This window comes from Sus scrofa, chromosome 3, assembly GCF_000003025.6.
Source record: "Sus scrofa isolate TJ Tabasco breed Duroc chromosome 3, Sscrofa11.1, whole genome shotgun sequence".
NCBI lineage: Eukaryota > Metazoa > Chordata > Mammalia > Artiodactyla > Suidae > Sus > Sus scrofa.
Genome location: NC_010445.4, coordinates 31,097,504 through 31,117,749, shown reverse-complemented (window position 1 = coordinate 31,117,749; position 20,246 = coordinate 31,097,504). Strand labels below are relative to the sequence as shown.

Here is a 20,246-nt window from a genome sequence, read left to right as displayed (position 1 = left end):
TTGGAACCCAGCCTGTCCTGCTCTTAACTCCTGCTCCGTCTCCCCAGAAGGTCACTGAAGCCTGGAGACTTGTGGTAAAAATTAGTGTAGGATCTTAAAGATTTTTTTTTTTTTTTTTTTTTTTTTGCTCAATGAATTTATTACATTTATAGTTGTACAATGATCATCACAATCCAATTTTATAGGATTTCCATCTCACAACCCCAACACATCCCCCCACCCCCTGAACTGTCCCCTTTGGAAACCATAAGTTTTTCAAAGTCTGTGAGTCAGTATCTGTTCTGCAAAGAAGTTCCTTCTGTCCTTTTTTCAGATTCCACATGTCAATGAAAGCATTTGATGGTGGTGTCTCATTGTCTGACTGACTTCACTCAGCATTATAATTTCTAGGTCCACCTGTGTTGCTAAAAATGCCAGTATTTTGTTCCTTTTAAGGGCTGAGTCATATTCCATTGTGTATATGTACCACAGCTTCTTGATCCACTCCTCTGTCGATGGATATTTAGGTGTGTTTCCATATCTTGGCTATTGTAAATATTGCTGCAATAAACATTGGAGTACGTGTGTCTTTGCGAGTCGTGGTTTTCTCTGGTTAGATGCCCAGGAGTGGGATTGCTGGATCAAATGGTAGTTCTATTTTGAGTTTTCTCTTTTTTTTTTTTTGTCTTTTGTCTTTTGCTGCTGTTGTTGTTGCTATTTCTTGGGCCGCTCCCTCAGCATATGGAGGTTCCCAGGCCAGGGGTTGAATCGGAGCTGCAGCCACCGGCCTACGCCAGAGCCACAGCAACGCGGGATCCGAGCCGGGTCTGCGACCTACACCACAGCTCACAGCAACGCCGAATCGTTAACCCGCTGAGCAAGGGCAGGGACCGAACCCGCAACCTCATGGTTCCTAGTCGGATTCGTTAACCACTGCGCCACGACGGGAACTCCCTATTTTGAGTTTTCTGAGGAATCTCCATACTGCTTTCCACAGTGGTTGCACCAATTTACAATCCCACCAACAGTGTAATAGGGTTCCTTTTTCTTCACACCCTCTCCAGCACTTATCGTTTGTAGACTTTTTGATACAAAACCTCATCATGGTTTTGATTTGCATTTCTCTACTAATGAGTGATGTTGAACATCTTTTCATGTGTTTTTTGGCCATCTCTTTGTCTTCTTTGGAGAATTGTGTGTTTAGATCTTCTGCCCATTTTTTGATGGGGTTGTTTGTTCTTTCGGTATTGAGCTGCAGAAGGTGTTTATAAATTTTGGAGATTAATCTAAAACAGCAGGTGTGCACCCAAACCTGGTGACTGATTTCTCAGTTCGAGCCCCACGGGGATGATGGCATTTCTTTCAGGTTTGTGGACCCCTGGGAGTGTCCCCTGAGGCGCTTTTACATCTTCTCTTTTTATTTTAATGGTGATCTAACAAGAAATTAAAAAGAAGCCTGTTCTGTGAATCACTTTGCTGTGTACCTGAAGCTAACACATCTTGTAAATCAACTACACTTAATTGAAAAAAAAAAAGAAAAGAAACAGCAGCCTTTTTTGGTTCATTTGGTTGATTGTGTTGACAGAGGGTTGCTTTTGGAAAAGGAAGGAAGCAGAAAGGCTGGGGTTTTACAGAGAAATCATTCCTGAACTAGTGGTGGGTCTGTCACTGCGGGTTGCCAAGGGTTGAAAGGGAGCAGGATTTAGTGGATGGCCGAGCCAGTGGACTTGAAATTGAACCCCTCCTTGAGCACTTCCCCTGGGACTGGCCTTGGGTGAAGGTCTAGTCCTCTGCTGGATGGAGCCATCTTCCCTTCTTTGTCAAGGATTAGATGCCAGTCCCTTAATGGCTTAGTCCACAGTTGAGGCCCGGTAGGTGGGCGCTGGCTCCCTGCCCTGCTTAGGTGGTTGCAGCAGTTGAGACCGGAGGATTCTTGTTGGTCCTGGGAGGATCCTGGGAGAAGTAAGAAGGAGACCAGCAGCGCTGATTGCTCTCCTGTCAACACAGATTCCATGTTTGCAGTCTGCAGGGCCAGGAGGTGTGATCTCATGCAGAAAGCAGTGCCCTAAGAAGGGAAGTGACTGTCCCTGTCACATGGCCAGCAAGTAGCCCAGCCAGGACGAGGACTCACGATGCCCTGTGACTTCCCACTAGCGTCCTCCCACCGTTCCTCATGGCCAGGGGCCTCCTGGGCACCTCCTGCGGTCAGTAAATGCCCCAAGGCCACCTGTACTCTCTCCGCCCCTGCGACTGCCTTCTCTTAATCCCTGTTGAGGGCTGGGATGGCCACAGGTGCCCCTTCTGGGATCAGGCCTGTCTCCCTCAGGTAGTCGCAGTCAGGGAGAGTGCGTGGTGGGTGGAGATGTGCACGGGCTTCCAGCGTCTTCTCTCCAGGGAGCAGACTTGCTTCCCCCCTGGGAGAGGCTCTGCCAGGTGAGACGGAGGGGGCTGCAGATGACTCTAGAAAGGAGCTAGGGTCACTGTGCATGTCATTAGGGGTAGGTGCCTAATCCTCGCTGTTTGAGGGTGGGTCAGGAAGCAGCAGCATCCACATCACCTGGCAGCTGGGGAGAAGCGCAGAAGCCCAGGCCCTGCCCAGCCCTTCTGCATTAGACCTGCCTTTTAGCAAGATCCCAGGAGAGGCGCATGCATGGGAAGGCTTGAGAATTACTGTGCCAACAGTGAGCGGTGGCGAGATGATGCAGAGTTTTATTTTCTTTATACATTTTCCCTTGATTTATTATTACTGTATTTTTTTCACATGGATTACTATTTATTTTGTCTCTCTCTTTTTTTGCGGGGGGCCATGCCCGAGACATATGGAAGTTTCCAGGCTAGGGGTTGAATTGGAGCTGCAGCTGCTAGCCTATGCCACAGTCACAGCCACGCAGGATCCAAGCCACATCTGCGACCTACACCACAGCTCACGGCAGTGCCAAATTGTCAACCCACTGAGCAGGATGGTGATCAAACCTGCGTCCTCATGGATACTAGTCGGGTTTGTTACTGAGTCACAAAGGGAACTCCTCATGTTAACCGTTTGTAAGCGTACAGTTTTGTGGTATCAAATACCTTCCCATTGCACCATCCATCCCCATACTCTTCATTTTGCGGCGCTGCAGCTGTTTAGCTGTCAAGTCATAACCCCTCGTCTCTCCCTGCCCTTCCCCTTGACACCCTGATTTATACTTGCTCTGCTTTCCATTACTCTAAGTACCTCCTGTAAGTGGAATCATACAGATTTATCTCTTCATGTCTAGTTTATTTCACTCGGCGTAATTCCTCACGGCTCATCCATGTTGTGGCTGAGCTTGCTTCCTTTTTTGTGTGTGGGTGTGTGTCTTTGCCTTTTCTAGGGCCTCACCTGCAGCATATGGAGGTTCCCAGGCTAGGGGTCTCATCGGAGCTGTCGCTGCCGGCCGACACCACAGCCACAGCAACATGGGATCTGAGCTGCGTCTGCGACCTACACCACAGTTGACGGCAACGCTGGATCCTTAACCCACTGAGCGAGGCCAGGGATCGAACCTGCAACCTGGTGGTTCCTAGTCGGATTCGTTAACCCCTGAGCCACGACGGGAACTCCAAGGTTGCTTCCTTTTTAAGGCTGAGTAATATCCGTTGTAGGTTTATGCCACCTTTTGCTTCTCCGAATCTCCTGTCCATGGACGCTTAGGTTGCTTTCCCATCTTGGCTCCTGTGGATAGTGCAGCTGTGAACATAAGCATGCACATATCTCTTCAAGACCCTGCTTTCAGTTCTTTTGTGTACATACCCAGAAGTGTTGGGTTATATGGTAGTCCTATCCTATGAATTCCTTTTTTTTAGGTTTCATCGAGATATAGTTGACTGACAATGTGGTGATCATTTCTGCTGTTGAACAAAGTGATTCAGTGATGCATGTGCACACAGCCGGTCTTTCAGATTCTTTCCCTCGATAGCGTATCACACAATGTTCGGTAGCATTCCCTGTGCTGTATGTAGAGGTCCCTAGAACTCCTGGCAAGAGCGCGCGTCAGAGGGAAAACCTTGTCAGGTTTCCAGCTGGCATTGCCTGAGAGCAGGTAGACTTGCTGGGTGCAGTACTTGGAAAAAGGAAGCAAGCAAGCTCGACTTCTCTGCTCAGACATTAGAGAAGAGCAGAAACTAGGCCTCTGCTCGGCACGGAGCAGGATGTATTGATAGACACAGCGGTCAAGAGCGCTGCATGAGGGCCTTGGATGCATGGGGCCTCTGATCATCCCGAACGATGCTTCAAGGTGGCCTGTTGTCTGGTGGGAACGATGCGTGGACTGTTCTTTCCCAAGACCTCTTCCAGAACAAATAACAGTGGCGGCTTTTGGGCAGTCAGTTGTATTCCTCTGTTGTACTCCTGTGTGTCCTTGGAGAGTGACGGGGCTTGTCTCCAGGCCCAGGGTGAGGGAGGAAGCGGGGGATTCGTCCTGAGAGAGCCCTTGAGGGGCATGGTCTCCAGTTAGGGCCACAGTTGAACAATGAGTGTTCAAATTTGAACAAAGCCTAGGAACTGACATGGCTCAGTGGCAATGACCCCAGCTTCTGTCCATGAGGATGTGGGTTCAATCCCTGGCCTCACTCAGTGGGTTAAGGATCCATTGTGGCTGTGGTGTAGGCCAGCAGCTACAGCTCCGATTTGACCCCTAGCCTGGGAACTTCCATATGCCACGAGTGTGGCCCTAATAAGACAAACAAACAAACAAACAAAAAACAAAAAAAACCCCCCAAGCCTAAATGGTTATCATGGTCCAGGAGGCTTTGTGACTGGCCCCTGCTTGCCTCTCTGATCTCTGCTTCCCCTTTTCTGCTTTTTGCCCATGTCACAAGAGACTTCCTTCTGGTCCTAGAAGAGCAGAAGCCAAGCTGTTCTGGCCGCTGCACCCTGGCTGTTTGCTCTGCCCAGACCCCTGGTGTCCCGTGCTCCTTGTGGCAAAGGGCTCAGCTCAGCTGTCCTGCGTGTGGAGAGGTGTCCATGGCCGCCCCGGCCGCCGTCGCCCTCTTGCTGCCTCAGTGTCTCATCATCATCCCGTAAAACCATATCAGGTTTTTCCCCCTAGTATGGCTCTCTAACCGCATCTCCTTTATTGGTTAACTTAGGAGCTTCTTCGTTTCTTCCTAGTGGAATTTTCCCTCTTTCCTACCGTTTAACGCCTGTGTCCCCAGCACTTAGAACATTGCTCGGTGCTCAGTGGTAGTTCAATAACCACCTGGTCAGTGCACACAGTTGCTTGTCATCTCTGGGCTTCAATTTCCCGTCTGCGGGTGTGGATCCTCATACCTGGCTGGTAGGGTGGTCATGCAAATTACAGGGCGCAGGGCATTCAGAGAACGCAGCTTTGTGCCTGGCAGGCAAGAGGTGGGCCCCATGGGCGTGACTGTTATCAGCCGGGTGGCCCTGGCCTGACTTGGATGAACTGATTGATCTTTGCGAGTACTCCCTGGTGAAGCCCATGCTCAGGTGCCCAGGAGAGAAGCAGCTTGGTGGCAGCTCAAGGCCTGTGGTGTGGAGCAGCTGCTCTGGTAGCTCTAAACCTGAGCCTCCTTTGAAACTCCTGTGTTCTGGGTCTGGTACAGCATAGGGTGTAGGTGTGTCTCTGTTGACAGGGGTCGCTGGGCCCCTTGTGGAGCATCAGATACAGCTCTGACAGTGGTCTGTCTGGTGCTTTAGAGTGTCCTTGCCCCACATTCTCTTAATGGACGTTTGGCCATTGCCTTGTGCATTAGCTGGGAATGCTTTTGGCTGTGAGTAATGGCCGAATGTACCGTGTGCCTTGAGCATGTGGCATTACTTCTTGTGCGAGAGCTAGGAGGTCGCTAGTATTGGTTGAGCAGCAAAAGGACCGAGGGCTGGTGTCTTTGTGATCCTCTCGGTCTTCCCTGCAGGCTTGTTGCTTCACTGTGGCAAGGTTTGCTCTGGCTCCACCTGATCTGCTTATGATGAAGGCACAAAGGATGGAAGAAAGGATGAAGCCATTAGCATCTGTTCTTTCGTAAGGATGGGTACTTTCTCCAGAACCCTCCCAGTGCTCCTCTGCTTACATCTCATAAGCTAGAACTTCTCAAGGTCCACCTTACAAGGGAGGCTGTGAAAAGGAGTAATCAGGTTTTTTCATGGGAAAATGATGTGGGACATGATGGGGAGGTCAGCCAACGGGCAGTGCCTGTTGTGCTAGGGAACTTAGAGTTTCCCTTAGACTGTTGATGCTCAGCGGGGGACATTTGGTGTTACCCGGAGACATTTGCATTGCCACAACCAGGGTGTGGTGTGTGTGCTCACGGTGCCTAGTGGGCAGAGGCCAGGGATGCTGCTAGACATCCTCACAGTTCCCAGGGCAGCCGCAGAAGTATCTGGTCCAATGTCAGTGACACCAGGGTCGAGAAACCCTGAGTCAAGCCGTTCCAGCAACATGATTCCGATTTGGGAAATACTTGTTCAGCTGCATTCCTGTGACAGGTCAGCGGACCGAGTTCATTGTAATGATGTAGATTAGTGATACCTGGTCTTTATCGTTGACTGTATCAGAGAGAAGGCTGATGCTGGTTGGGGCCGGCCACACCCTGGATGTCAGAAAGTCTCACTAGGAGGCGAATGTCCAACAGAACTAATTAAGCCTCCTTGTATTTTAGGATCACAGAACAATGACATGAAAAGACAGTTTCTGCTGGAGCGACTGCTGGATGCAGTGAAACAGGTAAGATGAAAGCTCCCGTTTGACTTTGAGGTCAGGTCATAGTGACAGGTAGCTAATGTAGAAGTCACTTCTGCCCTTCTGTCTACACAGACACTCCCACGTTGTAAGCGAGCCCCTCCAGGCTAATGGTTCTCCCTGGATCTGATAGCGATCAGAGGTAGGGACAAAGGAGCTCCCGTGTCCTGACTTCATAAAGCCCTCTGGAGAACCCGTTGCCGTCCTACAGTGCTGTCCCTTTGAGAAGGGCATTGATGTGGGTTTCAAAGCCTCATTTCCAGGCAGTTGTGTTTTAGGGCAACTTTTTTTTTTTGGTCTTTTCTTGGGCTGCTCCCATGGCATATGGAGGATCCCAGGCTAGAGGTCTAATCGGAGCTATAGCCACCAGCCTACACCAGAGCCACAGCAATGCAGGATCTGAGCCACATCTGAGGCCTACACCGCAGCTCACGGCAACACTGGATCCTTAACCCACTGAGCAAGGCCAGGGATCAAACCCACAACCTCATGGTTCCTAGTCAGATTTGTTAACCACTGCGCCACGATGGGAATGTCTTTTTTTTGTTTGTTTTAAGAGCCGTACCTGTGGCATATGAAAGTTCTCAGGCTAGTGGTTGAATACAGACCTGTCGTTGCTGGCCTATTCCACAGCCACAGCAACGCCAGATCTGAGCCACATCTGTGACCTACACCATAGCTTGGCAGCAACGCCAGATCCTTAACCCACTGGGTGGGGCCGGGGATTGAACCTGAGTCCTCATGGATGCTAGTTGGATTCATTACCACTGAGCCACACTGGGAACTCCCAGGGCAACTCCTCAGGGTGCCGTGGTGGTGGTTAGAGTTAGGACCTCATGAGCAAGAGAATAAAAATGAGGCCAGAATTGACATCACATCGTAAATCAACTATACCTTAATTAAAAAAAAAAAAAAAGCCGGGAGTTTCTGTTGTGGTGCAGCGGAAATGAATCTGACTAGGAACCATGAGGTTGCAGGTTTGATCCCCGGCTTTGCTCAGTGGGTTAAAGATCCGGCATTGCCGTGAGCTGTGGTGTAGGTTGCAGACATGGCTCGGATCTGGCATTGCTGTGGCTGTGGTGTAGGCCAGCAGCTACAGCTCTGATTTGACCCCTAGCCTGGGAACCGCCATATGCCGCGGGTGCAGACCTCAAGAGACAAAAGCCAAAAAAAAAAAAAAAAAAAGCAAAAAGCAATGAGGCCAGGCTCCAGATCGTCTGCCTCCTCCAGATGGACTCTGCTCTGGTTGGTTGATGCTATTTTTGATGCCTGGCTTTTTTTGGCTGGGTGTGAATCAAGCTTTGACACGAGGCTGGCCTCAGTTTGCCTGCTTGCAGCTACCAGACAGGCACCGCTTCTTGCACATTCATCTTGGGCCTGGTTCTCCGCTAAGTGCTTTACGTCTAATCCTTCCCACCACCCTGTGCGATCGTGCTGGCATTTATATCCATTTTACAGATCAAGAAACTGAAGCTCAGAAGAGTCTGGTAACTTGCTGCAGGTGTCATAGTTAAGAAGCAGCAGAGCCAGGATCCAGCCCTTGGGAGTTGTAGGTAGCTCAGATTTTGGTAGGGAGACTGATAATTATTTGTGTGTAATCATGATAGAGGGAGACAAGTATGTACGTGAAGGGCCAAGTGAGCCCAGAGAGTTGAGCATCTGCCTCCCGGGGGTCCAGGTACGGTGGCAAGGACACAGGCTCAGGTGTAGCGGGGCTCGAATGCCACCTTGTCCCTTCACAGCTGTGTGTGCTGGGACACCTCTTCCAGCCTCTCTGAGCGTCCCTCTTCTCTGTAACTGGGTCACTGACCTCCATAGGGTTGTTGAGGGAACTGCACTTGTTAAAGTGAGGAAAGGGCCATGGCCAGTGCCTCGTGCACCGTAAATGCGGAGCCCGCACGATCAGTGTCTCTTTTCTTTGTGCCAGAAGTGGAAAATAACATAAGAAGGTGAAGAGGCAGGTAGAAGCACTTCACAGGTAGCAGGTACACAGAGCTAAATTGGAACTTCTGCCCTGAGCTGCTATTATTAGCATTATTATTATTATTTGGGGGATGAAATTGTTATATATATATATGCTTTTTAAAAACCAACTTTATTAAAGAATCATTTGCATGTAGTAAGATACACCAAGTTTTCTTTTCTTTTCTTTTCTTTTTTTTTTTGTTAGGGCTGCATCCGTGGCATATGGAAGTTCCCAGGCTAGGGGTCAAGTCAGAGCAGCAGTGTCAGCCTACGCCAAAGCCATAGCAACTCCAGATCCAAGCCGCCTCTGCAGCCTACACTGCAGCTCATGGCAATGCTGGATCCTTAACCCACTGAGTGAGGCCAGGGATTGGACACATGTCCTCGTGGATACTAGTTGGGTTTGTTACCATTGAGCCACAATGGGAACTCCAACACCAATTTTATTTTTTTTTGGCTGTGCCCATAGCATGTGGAAGTCCCCTCTCTAGGGATTGAATCTGAATCAGAGCAGCGACCTGAGCCACTGCAGTGACAACACCAGAAATCCTTAACCTGCTGCAGCACAAGGAACTGTGGATACACCAGTTTTAAGTGTGCATTTCTGAGTTTTGACAAAAGTATTATTTAAATATATATATGATTTATCTTTAATTTTTTTAATTTTTAATTTTTTTTCCCCACCTGTAGCATATGGAAGTTCCTGGGCCAGGGATTGAATCCGAGCCATAGCTGCAACCTATGCCACAGTTGCAGCAATGCTAGATGCTTAACCCAGTATGTTGGGCTGGAGATCAAACCCACTCCTCAGCAGCTACCTGAGCTGCTCCAGAAAGAATGCCGGATCCTTAACCCACTGCACCATAGTGAAAAATTTTTTTTGAATTAAATTAATTAATTTTTTTTGTCTTTTGTCATTTTAGGGCTGCACCCGAGTCATATGAAGGTTCCCAGGCTAGGGGTGTAGTCGGAGCTGTAGCTGCCAGCCTACAACACAGCCACAGCAATGCCAGATCTGAGTTGCGTCTGCCACCTACACCACAGCTCATGGTAACACCAGATCCTTAACCCACTGAGCGAGGCCAGGAATCGAACCCGCAATCTCATGTCTCCTAGTCAGATTCGTTTCCACTGCGTCACGTTGGGAACTCTTAATTTTTATTTTGTAGTCGATTGACAATGTTGTGGGAGTTTCAGGTGTACAGCAAAGTGATTCAGTTATACATGTACATATATCCATTGTTTTAGAGATTCTTTTCCCATATAGGTTATCATAGAGGATTGAGTAGCGTTTCCTATATTATACAAAAGGTCCTTGTTGATTATCAAATTTTACATATAGTAGTGTGTATTTGTTAATCCCAAACTCTGAATTTATCCCTATGCATATATTTTGGATAATAAATTCATGAATCTTGCAAACCTGTTACCCAGAGTGGAGATTCTATACCTTTAAAAGAGATAGTGGATATGGTGATGGTTGCACAGTATTGTGAATTGAATTGCTCAACTAAAAATTGTTAAATAGGAGTTCCTGTCATGGCGCAGTGGTTAACAAATCCGACTAGGAACCATGAGGTTGTGTGTTTGATCCCTGGCCTCGCTCAGTGGGTTAAGGATCTGGCGTTGCCGTGAGCTGTGGTGTAGGTTGCAGAGGCAGCTCGGATCCCACGTTGCTGTGGCTCTGGTGTAGGCTGGCGGCTACAGCTCTGATTAGACCCCTAGCCTGGGAACCTCCATATGCCGAGGGAGCGGCCCAAGAAATGGCAAAAAGACCAAAATAAATAAATAAATAAATAAATAAATAAATAAATAAATAACTAAAAATAAACAAAATAAAATAAAATAAAAATAGTTAAATACTAAATTTTATGTTATCTGTATTTCAGCACAGTTTTAAAAAAACCAATTGTTTGCCTTTGCTTCTCCCTCCCTGGGTGAATTGTCGTTCAGCACAACCGGATGACTTCTTTGAAGCTTGGTTTATGCGGTTATAACCTTTTTTTCTCTCGGCCACTCCCAAGGCATATGGAAATTGCTGGGGCAGGATCAGATTTGAGCTGCAACTGTGACCTACTCCACAGCTGCAGCAACACTGGATCCTTAACCCACTGGGCTGGGCTGGGAATTGAATCCATGCCACCCCAGAGACAATGCCAGGTCTGTGACCTGCTGCACCACAGTGGGTACTCCTGTGCTTTTCTAACTTCATAGCCAGCCATAACAACTCTAGGCGCTTTCAGAAGGGGCCCATCATTACGGATTTGTGGACATTTTAATTATTGCCTAAGAGCTCTGTGTTATATAGATAGTCCGCTGCTGACAGAAGAAACTTCCTAGATAATCTGCAAAAGGCCTCGTGCTTCTCTTTTCTTCTCAGTGTTGTTTTTGCACAAGGCTCACTTCTGAACATGTGGGAGATAAGGGCTTCCTTTATGTGGCGGCTGGAAGGCTGGAGTGTCCACCGCCTATGTCTTGGGTTTGTGTGTCCCATCCCAACAGCTGATCTCAGCAGCTTCTTTTTCCTTGCAGTGCCAGATCCGCTTTGGAGGGAGAAAAGAGATCGCCTCGGATTCTGACAGCAGGTAAATAGGTAGCTTCTGACCCCTCTTACCATCAAGACCAAAAAGGTGACCGGAGATTGACCAGCTTCTGTATTCTGCCGATTCCTTTTGGCTTACCTGTAACCGCTGCTTGTTTCAAGTGTGTCCAGCTTCCATGATTCTCCTTCTAGAAGTCTCTCCTGCGGGGATTACTTGACATGCCTTTCCTCATAAAGTTATTTTCATGTGATGTATCATGGTGAAAACTCAGACATGCTCAACCATTGGGAAGCGGTTAACACAGTGTGAAGCCTCGGTAGAAAGGAACGTGATCTAGCCGTTAAATTGGTGTCCGTACAAAATTTGTTTAAAGTAGAAAACTGTGTATATAGTAATTTAAAGATAATATGTTTAATAAAAATACAAAGAGCAGGGTACGCAATGAATACAGATGCAGAGTGGTCCTACCCATGTGAAACAGCTCTGGCAGAAAACATACCAAAATGTGAATAGAGGCAATGCTGAGGTTAAGACTGTTGGGAATCTTTATACTTTCTGACTTTTTTCCCCATATTATATGCTGTGATTTTATGTCCCTTCTATAATTAAAAAAAAAAAAAAAAAAAGGTCCTAAAAATCACCATTGACCTTCATGATCAGGAAAGGCTGACGTAATTGCATGTGCTTATGCCACTGCCTGGCCGGGGCAGCACGTGTTTTGGCAGAGCGGGGAGATGCAGGTGTTTGCTGAAGATGCCCGGTGAAGTCCCTGAGGCCGAAGCGTGCTCGGCAGCCCCAGAGGAACATTCCCGCAAAGGAAGGGCAGGGAGAGGAACTGACGTGCTCAGCATTGGTCCTGTCCTGGAGACTGTCCCTGTTCCCCACCTTCTGACCCCAGCCCTTCTCGGTTCTGCTGTGACCCTTCCACGCAGCCATGAGCTGAGCATGTGGCGCTATGTTTTAATCACATCATGGGAACAACTTGAAACCACGTGGATTTAAAATTCTCTCCCTTCCCTGATGCTCTCTCTCTGCCTCTTCTGTGCTTAGTTTTTCTAAACTAATGGCTGTACATTAGGCTTTTGTATTTTGTTTCTTTCTGTCGCCCATACAATAACGCTAGCTCTGTTCAGGCAGGGATGTTTGGCTGTCTTGTTCACCAGTGCAGCCCCAGTGCCTAGAAGCATCTAGAAGGTGCTCTGTGAGATTGAGATATATTTTTTTTTTTTCTGTGTGGCCTTACCCTCAGCATCTGGAAGGTCCTATGCCAGGGATGGAACCCCTGCCACAGCAATGACAACACTGATCCCTTAACCCGCTGCACCCCAAGAGGACTCCAAGCGATTCTTTGGTTGAGCACGCACGTGGCCTTCTATTTCAGCTGGTCAGGTGTTTAAATATCTGTGCCACCACCAGTCTGTGCACTTTGAGGGTGGGCTTCTCTCTTGTTTTCCTTCTCAGGGTTCTGCAGACATTCTGTGCCCATCACATTCTAGGTTCTCTGTATGTTTGTGGCATTGAACTGATTTATCGCTTCAGCTCTTCCTGAGGGCCCATGTTGGGCCTGGCTGAGGTCGGCACAGGGTTCCTCATTTTGGGACCCAAGGTCCACCTGCGTCAGAATCATCTGGGAGGCTTATTATCTTATAATGGGATGCTGCACCCCATCCTGGATCTTCTGGACCAGAGGGTGTGCCTCTGCACGTGTGTGTGTGTTGTGTGTGTGTGTGTGGGGGGTATGTAGTTAGGAGTTCTTTATTTATCACTTTTTTTCATAATTATGCTGTTTATTTCCTGAGAGAATCCATCTCTGAATGTTTGATTGACATGTTCTTAAATTAAAAAAATTATTATTATTATTTTTTGTCTTTTTAGGGCCGCACCCGCGGCATAGGAAAGTTCCCAGGCTAGGGGTCTGACCAGAGCTGTAGCTAACTGTCTGCACCAGAGCCACAGCAATGCCAGATCTGAGCTGCATCTGCAACCTACACCACAGCTCATGGCAATGCCAGATCCTTAACCTGCTCAGCGAGGCCAGGGATCAAACCCACAACCTCATGGTTCCTAGTTGGATTTGTTAACCACTGAGCTGTGATGGGCACTCCAAAAAATTTTTATTATTTTGGTTGATTTATAATGTTCTGTCAATTTCTGCTATTCAGCAAAGTGACCCAGACACACACACACACACACACACACACACACACACACACACACACGTATATACACACACATACTCTTTTCTCATATTATCTTCCATCATGATCTGTCACAAGTGACTGGATATAGTTCCCTGTGCTGTGCAGCAGGACCTCATTGCTTATCCATCCTAAATACAATAGTTTATACCTACCAACCCCAAACTCCCCGTCCATCCCACACCCTCCCATTTCCCACTTGGCAACCACAACACTGTGGTTCATGTCTGGGAGACGACATGTTCTTTTGTTTTTTTTTTTTTTTTGCTTTTCAGGGCAATGTAAGTTCCCAGGCCAGGGGTCGAATCTGGTAAGCATGGTGTTTCATTTCTGGGAGCCGCTCTGGCAGATTAACTGAGCCCAAGGAGGAGGCTGTGGGAACCTCCAAGACATATAGCTAGTCAGTCAGAAGCACAGGCGACAGCCTGGACCTGTGACCGGCATCTGAAGGGTTGGTGGTGGGGGGAGGTGCTGTCTTGTGGGACTAAGCCCTTCACCTGCAGCATCCGATGCTGTCTCTAGGTAGACAGTGTCAGAAGTGAGTTGAATTGTAGGACACAACCAGCTGGTGTCAGAGGATCGCTTGATGCTCTTCGAAAACCCACATACCGGGAAAGGTGACCAGAATCCTATCTGCTGTGCCACTGGTGAAAATGAAGCAGATCCTGGGCCAGGATATGAAGGTGCCAGCCGTGCGGGATTGTTAGTTGCATCTCTTATAAGGGAGTGCAGTCTGGCTGGGACTCTCATCACTCAGCTTGTGATACCGGCCCAGGCTGCCTGCCAAGGCAGGTGCTGAACCACAAATGGAAGGGCTGATGTGGGGTAGTGAGCCTTGTCGATGCTCTCTTGTACTCTCAGAGGAACAGTTGAAGGTAAGGGTTTCTTCCCATGTGATTCTGAACATATGGAAAATGGGACTTCCTATATGTGTGTCTGCCCCCGTCAGTATCCTTCAGGAGTCTAGCAACTAAGAGATACTACTAATAGGAGTTCCCAAATGGCCCGTGGGTTAAGAACCCGACTAGTATCCGTGAGGATGCGGGTTCGATCCATGGCCTCATCCACTTGGTTAAGGATCCAGTGTTGCTGCAGGATGTGGCTTGGATGTGGCATTGCTGTGGCTGTGGTGTAGGCTGGCTGGTGCAGCTCCGATTTGACCCCTAGCTTGGGAACTTCCATATGCCACAGGTACAGTGGTAAAAGGACAAAAAATTAAAAAAAAAATACTACTAATGATAATACTAAGAGATGGATAATTGGAAGAGATTTTTCTTTTTTTTTGTCTTTTTAGAGCCACACTGTGGCATATGGAGGTTCCTAGGCTAGGGGCTGAATTGGAGCTATATCCGCTGGTCTGCACCACAGCCACAGCATTGTGAGATCTGAGCCTCGTCTGTGACCTAAACCACAGCTCATGGCCCACTGAGTGAGGCCAAGGATCAAACCTGCATCCTCATGGATACTGGTCAGATTCGATTCCACTGAGCCACGATGGGAACTCTATCAAAGATACAGTTTTTTGTTTCGTTTTGTTTTGTTTTTGTCTTTTTAGGGCTGCACCCATGGCATATGGAAGTTCCCAGGCTAGGGGTCAAATCAGAGCTATAATTGCCCACTGAGTGAGGCCAGGGATCGAACCTGCGTCCTCAAGTGTTATCTTTGAACGCCATTTCGAATTTATTGTCTTGTCTTAGAAAAAGTTGTAGGCAGGACTGTGAGCGTTGGGCTTGTGGTTGCAGCTGAAGAGGCCAGCTGGTTGGATTCCTATCAGTAGGAACCGGGAAGTGAAATATTGCCACTATGTCAGTAAACAAAGGGTGCTGCCGCCATCAAGCCACCACATTACAGCTGCCCCAGTGGTGCACCCTGAGGGAGCTCAGGCTAGAAACACGATGCCTGCCTCCAGCAGTCAGCTGCTGCAGTCACACAGAAGGGGCAAGCTGAGGGGACTCGGGATGTGAAAGCACAGGATGCTGGCCTCTAGCGTCTGCGGGGCCTGCCAGCGGAAAGATTCCAGTGAGCCCAGACTCTTACATCTTCCCATAGACAAGCTCTCAATTCCGTAATTTGAGATATCTGGTTTTCTTTTACTAATAGTAATCTTTAGATGTTCCAACCCCTGGTTTTATCGCAAAAACTAAGTAACCTGCGCCCCCTTCCTGCCCCCCTCTTCCTCTTTGAAATAGTTTCTCACTGTTAACTGAGATGCTCTGTCCTGGGCTGGAAGTCCTTTGAATGTCTGCTGAAGAAAACATATCTCTCGGGTTGCACCTTTTTTTTTTTTGTTTACCTTTTTAGGGTCATACCTAGAAGTTCGCAGGCTAGGGGTTGATTCGGAGCTGCAGCTGCTGACCCACACCACAGCCACAGCATCGCAGGATTTGAGCTGCATCTGCACCCTCACCACAGGTCACAGCGACACCAGATCCTTAACCCACTGAGCAACGCCAGGAATTGAACTAGTATCCTCATGGGTACTAGTCGGATTCATTACCGCTGAGCCACGTGAACTCTCCATTTTTTTTTTTAAAGTCAACAGAACCTTGGAAAGGCTGATGCACTGGTGTATGTGCCAGGGCTCTCTGGTAACAAGCGTAGAAATTTACTCCAGTTGAGGATATTGGGAGCTTGTGGAACTGATGGCAGGTCAGATTTGGAAACAAGGAGTCAGAACAACTTTGGAAAGTCTCCTAAGTTGGAACCAGTGTCCACAAAATGGTTTCCTAGCAGGGACGGGCCCGTCCAGGCCCTGCTGCTGAAGTGAACGCCAGCTGTTTTTGACTCGCTCTCATTCTGCTTAAGGTTGACTTTCCAGGAGTTCCCCTCATGGCTCAGTGGTTAACAAACCCGACTGAGAACCATGAGGTTGCAGGTTCGATCCCTGGCCTCACTCAGTGGGTTAAGGATCGGGTGTTGCCGTGAGCTGGGGTGTAGGTTGCAGATGCGGCTCGGATCCTGCATTTCTGTGGCTCTGGCGTAGGCCAGCAGCTACAGCTAGTATTAGACCCCTAGCCTGGGAACCTCCATCTGCTGCAGGTGCGGTCCTAAAAAGACAAAAAACAAACAAACAAAAAGGTTGACTTTCCAGGGAGGAAGCACCTGATTGGTTAGTCTCAGGTCATGTGGCCTCCTGGCCACCCGCAGAAGGATTGGCTGAAGCAGCTTCCTGGGACCTCTTTGGCTTATGTGGTGCGAAGGGTTCATTGTCATCCCACCAGCAGAGTCCCCAGTGAGGAAGATACAAACCTTCCAAATGAAATCTGGGTGCTGTTATGAAGGCGGAATGAATACAGGGTGCCAGATGCCCAATGTGTGTCCTTGTCACGGCCTTTTTATAATGCTACTCCTTCTTGAGATAGCTCTGTGGGGTTTGAAGCTACTCGAGTCTGTTACAGGTCTTGTTTGATCCTTGCAATGCCCTGAGGGTGTGGATGGGCAAGAGACGGATCACTCCCCTACATTCACAGACGTAAAAGCTTGGAGGCTGGTCATTCGTAAGCATTTGTTTATTATCACCCGCTAAGGGTCCATGCTGGGGGCACCGACTTTGGGTAGTGGGCTGTATGGTTTGCAGGCAGTGGCGGGGGGCTGGAGCGCAGACGGCACGGCCTCACTCTCTACCTCACCCCTTCTTGTTTTTCTCTCACCAAGTTTCCCCAACGAGAGATGTGTATCATGGCAGGTGCTCAACCATGATATTCAAGTGTTGAATATCATGGCATTAAATTCCTTACACTTGCCCAGTGGCTCAGTTATTCTCCTTTCAGTTCTTTCTTTCTTTCTTTCTTTTTTTTTTTCTCTTTGTCTTTTGAAACACACCTGCAGCATATGGAGGTTCCCAGGCTAGGGGTGGAATTGGAGCTGCAGCTGCTGGCCTGCACCACAGCCATAGCAACTCTGGATCCAAGTTGTGTCTGCGACCTACACCACAGCTCATGGCAACGCTGGATCCTTACCCCACTGAGGGAGGCCAGGGATTGAACCCATGTCCTCAGGGATGCTGGTCGGATTCGTTTCTGCTGCGCTGTGACGGGAGCTCCCAGAGACAGAATTTCGTACTTCATTTGGATGGCAGTTACTGTTTGGGATACTCTGTGGAGGAGCCATAGTGCTGACTTTCCATGTGCAATAGCAACAGGGTTTTTCCTTTTAAACGAAGTTTATATGAGCGGAAAAAGTGAGTCAAACTCAAGACAAGCAAATAATAGAAATATCCTCGCCAAGTGGCCGCGGGGTCTGTGAACGCCTGAAGTGGAGGAAGGAAAAGCAGGCTGTGCCCAAGCTGGGGTTGGGCCTCTGTGATGCCTAATTCTTCAGAAACCCCGCATGCACAGCATGCGTGTGTGAGGGCATGTGTGCGCGCGCGCACGCGAGCTTTGTTTAGTCTTGTGAGGTGACACGGCCAGGGGCACCGTCCTCCTGTCCAGTGGGAGACGGTGTTTGCACCAGGGGAAGTGACACGCCGGGCTTGTTTCCGCCCATCTGATTCTGTCCTCAGAAACCTGCCCAGGAGGAAGTGGTGGCTGCGGTCGTGGAGCGCGGGCTCCATCCTGCACGTTTCTCCTTGTTGCCTTCTGTTCTTCTGCTCTGTGTTCTCTGAGGGACGAAGACTCAATCTTGTGCTCATTAAAATTATTCCCCTCAGAGTTCCAGTCATGGCCCGGTGGTTGACGAATCCGACTGGGAACTGTGGGGCTGTGGGTTCGATCTCTGGCCTCGCTTAGTGGGTTGACGATCGGGCATTGCTGTGAGCTGGGGTGTGGGTCTCGGACGCGGCTGGGATCTGGCGTGGCTGTGGCTGTGGTGTAGCCTGGGGGCTGCAGCTCCGATTGGGCCCCTGGCCTGGGAACCTCCGCGTGCTGTGGGTGCGGCCCTAAAAAGACAGAAAGACAAAAAAATAAAAAAATAAAATAATTCCCCAGTCCGTCAGTCAGGCTGGCTTGTAGGGAAGCGAACGTATCTTTTGAATAGTTTGCCTTGCAGAAATAATGGCTTAAGAACATGGAGTTCCTGTTGTTGCTCAGCTGTATGGGACTCATTTAGCCTCCATGAGGTTGCGGGTTTGATCCCATGGCTCAGCAGTTAATGAACCTGACTAGCATCCCTGGCCTCACTCAGTGGGTTAAGGATCCGGTGTAGCCGTGAGTTGTGGTGTAGGTTGCAGATGTGGCTCGGATCCAGCGTTGCTGTGGCTGTGGTGTAGGCTGGTAGCTGTAGCTCCGATTTGACCCCTCTCCTGGGAACCTCCGTATGCCACAGGTGCAGCCCTAAAAAGCAAACAAACAAACATACAAACAAAGGAAGAGCCACCATCCAAACCATGAGGCAGCAGAGCGGGTATGGGATTCGGAGTTAGATCAGAGTTTGAATCCTGGTGTTTCCAGTTCCTGCACGTGTTGGGCTGTGGGCCAGTTTCTGCCTTTCCTGTTGTGCCTCAGTGTCCTCCTCTGAAAATGGGGAGAGTATTAATAACAGTCACTTCATAGACTTGTTGTGAGTTGGTTCATCAGCAGCCCTTAAAACAGTGCTTGGCAGCTAGTAAGTTCCTTGTAGTTACTATTGTCGTTAGAATTTTGTGTCCAGTGTCTTGACACTGGGCAGGTATGCTCTGCATACTAGGTCTGTCCCATCATGAGTGCATTGAGTTGGCTTTGGGTATTTGTCTCATTCAGAAATTGTAAATTTCTCTGGCTTGTTCAGGTGACTGTGTCAGAGAAATCAGAGGGGAGCATTTCTTCTTCCAAAACATGCCAGGGCTGGAAAAATTAATACTGTAAAAATGGCCATACTACCCAAAGCAATCTACAGATTCAGTGCAATCCCTATCAAATTACCCATGACGTTTTTCACAGAGCTAGAACAAACCATCCAAAAATTTATAGGGAACCACAAAAGACCCAGAATTGCCAAAGCAATCCTGAGGAACAAAAACCAAGCAGGAGGCATAACTCTCCCAGACTTCGGGCAATATTACAGAGCCACAGTCATCAAGACAGTGTGGTACCAGTACCAAAACAGACATACAGACCAGTGGCACAGAAGAGAGAACCCAGAAAGAAACCCAGACACCTATGGTCAGTTAATCTTTGACAAAGGAGGCAAGAACATAAAATGGGGAAAAAGCCTTTTCAGCAAGTCTTGCTGGGAAACCTGGACAGCTGTACATGCAATCAGTGAAACTAGAACACACCCTCACACCATGCACAAAAATAAACTCAAAATGGCTGAAAGACTTAAATGTAAGACAAGACACCTTCAAACTCCTGCAAGAAAACAGAGGCAAAACATTCTCTGACATCAACCTTACAAATGTTTTCTCAGGTCAGTCTCCCAAAGCATCAGAAATAAAAGCAAAAATAAACCAATGGGACCTAATCGAACTGACAAGCTTCTGCACAGCAAAGGAAACCACAAAAAAACCCCAAAAAGTCAACTTACAGAATGGGAGAAAATAGTTTCAAATGATGCAACTGACAAGGGGCTTAATCTCTAAAATATACAAACAGCTTACACAACTCAACAGAAAAAAGGTAACAGTCCAATGGAAAAATGGGCAAAAGACCTGAATAGGCATTTCTCCAAGGAAGATATACAGATGGCCAACAGCACAGAAAATAATGTTCAACCTCCCTGATTATTAGAGAAATGCAAATCAAAACTACTGTGAAGTACCACCTCACACCAGTCAGAATGGCCATCATTAGTAAGTCCACAAATAAATGCTGGAAGGGGTGTGGAGAAAAGGGAACCCTCCTGCACTGTTGGTGGGAATGTAAGCTGGTACAACCACGATGGAGGTATGGAGGTACCTTAGAAATCTATACATAGAACTACCA

At 48.2% G+C, this 20,246-nt stretch overlaps 1 protein-coding gene across 4 annotated transcripts in view; it reads left to right on the top strand.

Moving 5' to 3' along the window:
- Positions 1-20,246, top strand: part of SNX29 (sorting nexin 29) — a 548,686-nt gene that overhangs the window by 15,643 nt on the left and 512,797 nt on the right. For 3 of the 4 annotated variants that reach the window (XM_021088060.1, XM_021088055.1, XM_021088056.1), the window contains exons 2-3: positions 6,622-6,686; positions 11,199-11,251. Coding sequence is in view for 3 of the 4 variants with exons in the window: in XM_021088055.1 (XP_020943714.1) it covers positions 6,622-6,686; positions 11,199-11,251 (118 nt within the window). In the remaining variant the exon portion in view is untranslated. Of the gene's footprint in view, positions 1-4,662; positions 5,985-6,621; positions 6,687-11,198; positions 11,252-20,246 lie in introns of those variants that run through there. The other variant, XM_021088057.1, reaches the window with a different exon arrangement.